The sequence below is a fragment of the Psammomys obesus genome, unplaced genomic scaffold (genome assembly GCF_907164565.1).
Source record: "Psammomys obesus unplaced genomic scaffold, mPsaObe1.curated_primary_1811, whole genome shotgun sequence".
Classification (NCBI taxonomy): Eukaryota; Metazoa; Chordata; class Mammalia; order Rodentia; family Muridae; genus Psammomys; species Psammomys obesus.
In genome coordinates, this window is record NW_026585504.1 from 25616987 (window position 1) to 25625286 (window position 8300).

Consider the following 8300-nt stretch of genomic DNA (forward strand, 5'->3'; position numbering starts at 1 on the left):
ATCTATCTATCTATCTATCTATCTATCTATCTATCTATCTATCTATCCAAGGTCTTGCTAGGTAGCCTGGAGCTTGTAGAAATAGCTGGCCTGGAATTCACAGAGATCTGCCTGCCTCTGCCTCCAGAGTGCAAGGATTAAAGGCGTAGGCCACCACACCTAGCAGTGCCTAGTTTTGTTAGTGGAATTTTGTGCTGAAAACCCATTGATTATGACAATCTTTACATTTATTGAAAAAAAAACTCAGGAGCATTGAAAATTATGTATCATTCGTGGTTTACGAATTTTTCTGAGCCCTGGATAGTGCATCAACAAAGTGGCTGCTTATTTCTAGGTGTATTATATGTACCAATTAATGGCATCACTATTTGTGTGGTACTGGGTTTGGCAATAAAATTGACGAGAGTTTATTTTATTTTAAACATTCCCTTACTATATAGTAGTTGACTTTTTGTGTCTCAGGCATATTACTAACCTTCACACATTGCCCCACTTTATTCTCAAAACAGACTATGTGATATAATCATGTTTTTATTTTATCGAGAGAAAACTGAAGTGTCAGAAAAAAACCTCTGTATGGAAGTATTTGTTTTGTAAAACAATGCAAAATTCTGCCATTTGTTTTAAAAGCACTTTGTATGTCAAGTGATTATAAAATGATATTTTAATCTAGTTTTAAAATATGTTTTATCTTGCCATCTTGAAAAATTCCATTGGTAAATGAATAAGTAGACATGTAAATTTCATCTTTTTGTTTTGCTTTTGACATCCACATTGTATAGGTTTCTTAGTGATACAGGTGTAGCCAAGCTAATCCAAATACTATCCATTTCATTTCGGTTCTGCCTTGCACTTGTTTTATAGTAGTTTTCCAATTATGAGATCCATATTCTTGAGGAATCATACATTTGATTAAAATAGAGGTTTCATAATACAATTAATCCCATTATTGTGCAGCAGGCAACTCATAAGTTTGACTGGAGTAATAACAGGACAAGAGAACATTGTGGTATTTAACAACATGAAAAAGGGGGAGGGGGAAAGAACCATAACTTCCCAAACGTTGAAAGAAAGTTGAAATTTTCAACTTTGGTTAGAAATTGGACGATGTATGGAACCATTACAAAAGTAATGTATTTTTCTAGTTGACAGAAGAAAAAAATAAAAGTTACATTTAAACTTGCGTCAGTCATCAAAAAAACATTAAAAATAAACCCTTAAAAATGAATTTAAAATGGCAATGGTGAGATTAAATATTTTCCCAGGAAGATCTTTTGGAACCCTTTGACCCACAATACCCTTTCACAGCAGGTGCTGGGAGCAGCGGAACGAAAGGCGGACAGACCTCAGTTGCTCCGACGGAGGAGGGCCCGTCTGTCCGTTCTTACAAGTTTCCCCCACCCCGGACCTAAGTGTATGCAAATCCAGGTTCTCCTGCGTTTTAGCGTCGCCGCTGGCCCAACTTAGAGGTTGACTGAAGACCCTTCTTTCCTCAGGTGAGGAGAAGTTGGCGAGTTTCTAGTTCTGTGTTAGAGACGGTGCTGTTTTGGTGTAGGGTTTGTGGGAAGTGTGGTTCCCCTCTCTGCAGAAGAAACTAGCCCCTCCCCCAGCTCCCTCGGTGTGCTCGTCCGCCTAACTTTGAAGATCTCCAGTGTTCCCACTCTTCCCTTTAAAAATTGCCCAGGAAAGGCTGGAATCACTTGATTAAAGGGTGCATCACTCCCCTATCTACTTTTCACTGCCTTCCTTCCAGCCCCAAGGTCGCATTTCTAGTCTTAAATTTATTTTTGTAACATTTCCTCTCTGGGCAAACTAAACATAGTCAGGGTTAACAGTCCGAAAGAAGTACTCTTTATAGATAACAATTTCTGTTTTCACCATTAAAAGAGTAACTTGGCCAATTTTGTGGTCTCCACAGTTTAAGGGAACTTTGCCCAGTCTGCTGTAGAGGCTAGGTTTACTGGCTGGCAGTAAATTAAACAATCTTACACGATTTCAGAGAGATCTGGTTTCTTTGGTAGGAGACTTGTCTAAAAAGTAGGAATTTCCTTTACACTTTGGACTCAATTTATAGGACATCATCCCAGCAAAGTGTGATACTACAAATAATCTGAGGACTAGGAATAATCATTTGTTTGTGACCCCTTCTCCTTGTTTACCTGGGTTACAAGCTAGTTAGTTCATAATTTAAAAAAATATTTTCTTGAACATAGTTAAATGGATGCATAAAATTTGAGTACAATTAAGAATAAAATGCTGGCGCAAACAATTCTGTGTTCATTTGAATTTACTTTATCTCCCCCTCCCCCGTTGTTTGGCAGTTCTTATTGGCAGCAGTACTTCAAAAAAAAAACAAAACAAAAAACAAAAACAAAACAACAACAACAACAAAAAAGAATAAAAATCTGGACATGGGGCTGAAGTGTTTAAGTAGGTGTACTGTTGAGGACGTGAGTTCAGTTTTCAGCACCCACATTCTGCTCAACACTGCCAGCTCTGGGAATACAGCGCCTTTGGCTTCTCTGGGTACCTGCATTCATGTGTACCCACAAATATAAAATGAAGTTATTAAAATTGTCTGGACATAGAGGGTAGGTTGTTTACACATTCCAGATTCCATCCTTTTCCCTTGTGCATTGTGTGCCTTTTATTGGTGATCTCACAACACTGTTCCTTTTAAGTGGAGCAAAGCAAAGGTATACGAGGCTGTTTCCATTAATTTACATAGTCAATGTAGTGTACCATTACATTGTATGGTAACAGTAAATATTTCCATTGGGTTATGTTTATAACACTGAAGATAAAAATTTCAGGCTCCAAAGATAGGTCTCTTGTATTATAGTTACAGTTATGGCTCTGGCTATGTGGCAAGCTTTTTAGTTTCTTCGATGTGTGATATAGGAATAATATACTTAGCTCCAAGAATTATGAAAAAGATTGAATGAGGCTGGAAGATTTTGCTTAGAATTTTTGGCACTTAGAGCTGCATAAAAATTAACTATTATTTTGAAAAATTTTAGATACCTTAAGTTAAAGGGTAGTTATGCTTAATTTTTGTAAGTTATCTGGAGAACATAAAGAATAATTAACATTTGTTTAATTTGATGATGCTTATCTAGAAATTTTCTTTGGAGTTTTATTTCTAGTTCCTTTGCCACTCTGTATTTTCATTTTCACTATTTCTCGTCACATAATCCACCAGATTATTTCTAAAGCAAATTTGATGTATTATCCTTAAGGTAACATAATCTTCATGTTCTGCCTATATAACATATTTACATACTTTTGTATTCCATTCTGTTTTAGTCAATACATATGAGTAAGTTTCTATTGCAAAAGAAAAGGTAGACATTTATATGGGAATTGTTTCTTCAAGTATTTTGAAAATGTGGATTTAGTGGGGGCAGTCAGACTGGATTGCTAAAAATCTTTATTTTGTGAAGTCTGAAATATATTCATTCATCTGTGTGTTTTCCCTCTCCTCTCCACTGAAACACTTGTTAAGGACTTAGTGTTATTTGACTTTGTGAATATGGAATCATAGGACTTATTCTTAAATAACTCTTAATCCACGAGGAAGGAATTGTAGTGACAACTGGGTATTTACCATGGAAGTATTATAAACATTGTCTGAAGCTAGTTGGGAAAAACACAAATGCTTTCAAAAATTTTTCTGTTACCATGCTTCTGTAAGTATCTCTTCCTCCTCTCTGCATTTAGAAGTATTTCAAATTGGAGAAAATAAGAAAGTTTGAGAAATTAAAAGACTGTATTATTTGTGCTTGGTTTTAGGGCACAGGAGGCCACACATTCAGAAAATGGGGTTCTGGGTTGTAGTTTAGAGGTAGAGAGTGAACTTAGTGTACATGGGCCTATGGTACAATGTCTAACACAAAGCAGCAAGCACCCCCCACCACACACACTCATACATACACACAAACAGACAGACAGACACCCAAACACACACACCAAACAAACCAAAATGGCAACTATGAAATGGCCAAATATAGCAAGGTGTTATGATGTATGGCTTAAATTACAGCATTTGGGAGGCTGAAGTAGAAATCAAATTTGAGATTATCTTAGGTTCCATAGCAAGACTTTTCTCAATTAAATAGGGGGAAAATATGTATCTTATGGTTTGATTGTTTTTGTAGTACAAGTAAGCTGGGTTTGATCTTCAGGGCTGCAAGGGGGGAAAATGAGTACCAAAACATGACCAGTGTTTGTTAAGTGGTAGTTTAATTTGGTGTGTACTTCAGGGATCCAGGGAGTCTTGTCAGAGACTATTTTGGAAATCTGTAAGATTTTCACAAAGTGATTATGTTTTCTTGTCTGGTTCCTGTGTTTACTCATTTCCATGGTCAATTTTTTCAAAGCTAAGTTGAATATATTAATTTAGCACTGTGAGAACAGTAAATAAAACAATATGAAATAAAGGATGAGCTGGACCTACAGTTAAATGTTTACATTTCCTTGGGTGGTCTAGCTTACCATTTAGAGAAGACTGGATGAACCCTGGCTATGATAACCATAGACCCAGTTTACTTTTTAAGTACATATTTTAAAGTTTCTACTCTTTAGAACTAATTAAGTTGAAAATATATTGTAGAAAATGAGTTGCTAATTTTCACATTGATGAGGGTTGAAAATTGATGGTTTTAGAGTTCATAAAGCCACCAAAAAGTTGTATTTATTTAATTAGTTAGTTAATTCATTTTTCTAGTTCAGGTTGGCCTCCCCAGTCATTCCTTCTGCCTTAGCTTTCTGAGTTCTGGAATTTGGCTATAGTCACCATGCCCACAGAGAAATTACATTTACGTATGTGTGTTCATTTGGGTTTCTTCTTTCATGTAAGGAAGTCAGTCATCTTCACTTGCATAGATGATGATGAGTCTTAATTTTTTCTTTGTGTATTAAACATTTCATGTTCATTATATTTATCCCAGGTGTTGTACCATTAAAAGAATTAGAAACTAAAATTCATCGTATTTTAATCTTCTCTTGTAGATTTCTTGACCTACAGAATGCTTCGATATCCATATTTTTGTAGAGTGCACATAGGATTGTTTTCATGCTTTGTGGAGTCTGGTGCTTTTAGTTTGGGTGTCTGTCCCCAAACAATGCACACTACAACAGCAATGCATACTGAATATGAAACCCTGGAGGAGACAGTCCTGTGTGGTACCCAGAAGGCGCATAGTTCCAAAGAGGAAGATTCTGGAGTCATGGCTAAATTACATATCCCAGTAATGGTGGATGAAGTTGTTCATTGCTTGACCCCACAAAAAGGGCAGGTGAGTTGATTTTCTAAAAATTCACCTTTTAAAAATATACAATTGAATATTCTTTAGTGTATTGATGTGGTTGTGTAGTCACCGTTGTCATTTTGTTTAGGAACTTTTTAGGAGCTGGATAAGCCTCATGTCCATTGGCAATTAGTCTCTTGTTTACTTTTTCAAGACCTTGAAAACCACTAAGGTATTTTATGTTACTTTGGATTTGCCTAACGTGTGTTTTGTGTTTACATTCTTTTACTTAATGTGTTTTAAAGATTTACCCATGAAGCCTGTGCTTTTTTATTTTTATCCATATTATGTATATATGTATGCATTCATGCATGCATGCATGCATGTGGTTTGGGGCATCAAATCCAGAGTGTTGCATACATTAGGCACTGCGCTCTCACTGAGCTACAACCACAGCCCTACCCTGTTCTCTTTTTACTGCCAAGTTTTTCCATGGCATTGGGTATACTGTGTTTTGTTTAGGTATTTGTCTTTGGATCTGTTTATGTTATTAACTATTTTGTGGTCATTGTATATGGGAGTTTTATGAACATTTGTGTACCAGGTTTTATGTGGCTGTATGATTTCAGTTCTCATTCTATATATTTCCATAGATAGAATGCTCTAATGATTGACAGTTTATAATCTAAGAAATCATTTACCTGAGTTGATTAGTTCTACCAAATCACAACTGTCAGCATAGTTTACATGAGCAGAGAGGTTGAATATGAAAAATCAATTCCAGAATAGTTTCTTGAGAATTTTATAATCTTGTTAGGAGTGATTAGAGACAAGATTATTATCTAAATTCCTGTTCCTATTTTCTTAGCTCTAAATTTCCAGTACCTGTGTTATTCAGAAATCTCCAGAGATTCAAAACTAATTTTGTATATGTATATGTGTCTGTGTGTTCCTAATTCTATAATAAAATACCCAAAGCTTGGTGGTTTGTAAAGGAAAGATATTTTCGTAGCTCAATTTTGGAGGCTGAATCAGAATACATTGGCAGTTGCTATAGTGGAGACTTAATTGTCTGTATCCTATGGTGTTGCATAGCATTATGGAGATCACATGGAGGTGAGAGAGAAACTGCATGGTGAAATCAGAAGCTACACCATGAGGAGAGGTCAGTTTTACTCATTTATAGCAACTCTCATGTAAGAAGTACATCATTTCCTTCTGAGAGAAGTCCCCTTAATAACCCTAACACTCCTACTAGGACAGTAGTTGAAAGAGTAAAGACCTGTCAATATTACTACAAGAGAGAACAAGCTTCCAACATGTGAACCTTGGACGATAAATGAGATGCCTAGTGAATTCTCTCTCTCTCCCTTGCTGTGTGTGTGTGTGTGTGTGTGTGTGTGTGTGTGTGTGTGTGTGTGTCTGAAAGGCTGTCTTTCTGTGTGTGTAATAATGCCATGTTTTTGCAGAGGATTGTTTCAAGACTCCAGGAATGCTTGAAAACATGGATAGTGAAGATTTATTATATATACATATATGTAGTGTTTATACGTAATAATTCTTACGATAGACCTTAGCAACTTCAGCAATCAAGTTTTTTTTTTCCTTTTATTAAATCATGATCTTTAACCTCTTCACTTAATTTTTTTCCCTTTATTTTGGTATGTCTGAATTGCCAGTATCACAATTCTTGCATTTACATACCATTTTTTAGTGCATCAAAGGTTTCTTAATACCAGACAGCACAATAATGAAGGCAGCTGATAAATTGACAATAGATATCATATATAATGTGAAAACACTGGACAGAAAGATAATTCATATCTTAGATGGGATAATTCATATCTGAGATGGGGTAAGATATGAATGATAATTCATATCTTAGGCTGGCATGAGGTTTCCTCATTCTGCTTATTGGCTGAACAATTTAAAACTTATGAGTCATTGACATCTGGAAAAACATTTTCATGTGACTGAAATTATGGAAGGTGAAATGGCAGATATAGGAAGACTAAAGTGTGTGATGTCTTTGTGTATGCATGTTCATATAATGTAGGGGATGGAGTGTTGGAGGGAGAGGGAGAGCGTGTATGCCAGAGGAAGACAAGGAGGGAGTGAGAGAGGATGGAAGAGAGACAGAGAGGTATTAGAGAATTGGCATATGCCCATTATAGAACCCTTTATCTACAGGGGTGACTGATAGGCTAGAGACCAAGGGAAGTACCTACTTGAGTACAAAAGAAGTGTACTACTTCTCATTTTTGTGGAGATCACTCTTTGTTCTACTAACTTTTCTCTCTCATATTATTCAACATAATTTGCTTTGCTTAGAGCCTGTCAATTTAAATATTACTATTTTTCTAAAATCACCTTCACAGAAACTTCTAGACTAATACTTGATCATATTTGAGACACTTTGACTTGAAATTAATCATCATCTCTGTCTTACTAATAGTTTTGTTGGCAGGATTAAATGAAATTTTGTACTGAATACTTTAAGAAGTTATAAGGAGATTACAGAAATGTTAGACAATATAATATTCAGAAAGAAAAATATAATCTTTTGATAAATTTTTACATTCATTAAAGATAAAAAACTATAATACTAAAATTTCTTCAAATGTCAGCTTATAATACTGATATTTTTTATGTATTGATGTCAGAAATTTTATATACATATATATAGATAGATAGATAGATAGATAATATATATTATATCACATGTGATATATATTTTAAGTTGGTTCTTTCATTTTAAAAGTCATTTGTAAGTCTAGGGGTGGTGGCTTACTCTGTTAATCCCAGCACTTGAGAGATAGAGCCAAATGGATTTCTATGAGTTTGAGGCCAGGACAGTAATAATAACAATAAAGGAAAAAAGATCATATGTTGCTTCTTCCAGTATATGTGAGACATGTTGATTACTCTTCAGAGCAAGGTTTCTAGAATTATATTTAGCTTGAACAGTACATGCGCAAACACACAGAATTCTTGCCTTATCTAACTATCTATCTATCTATCTATCTATCTATCTATCTATCTATCTATCTA

The 8300-nt window shown here is 35.3% G+C and overlaps 1 protein-coding gene across 1 annotated transcript in view; it reads left to right on the forward strand.

Moving 5' to 3' along the window:
- The window catches only part of Mettl15 (methyltransferase 15, mitochondrial 12S rRNA N4-cytidine), a 187268-nt gene that overhangs the window by 914 nt on the left and 178054 nt on the right, over positions 1 to 8300 (forward strand). Inside the window, exons 2-3 of the mRNA XM_055599252.1 lie at positions 1312 to 1496; positions 5011 to 5297. Of these exons, the coding sequence (XP_055455227.1) occupies positions 5028 to 5297 (270 nt within the window). The 5' untranslated portion in view covers positions 1312 to 1496; positions 5011 to 5027. The remainder of the gene's footprint in view (positions 1 to 1311; positions 1497 to 5010; positions 5298 to 8300) is intronic.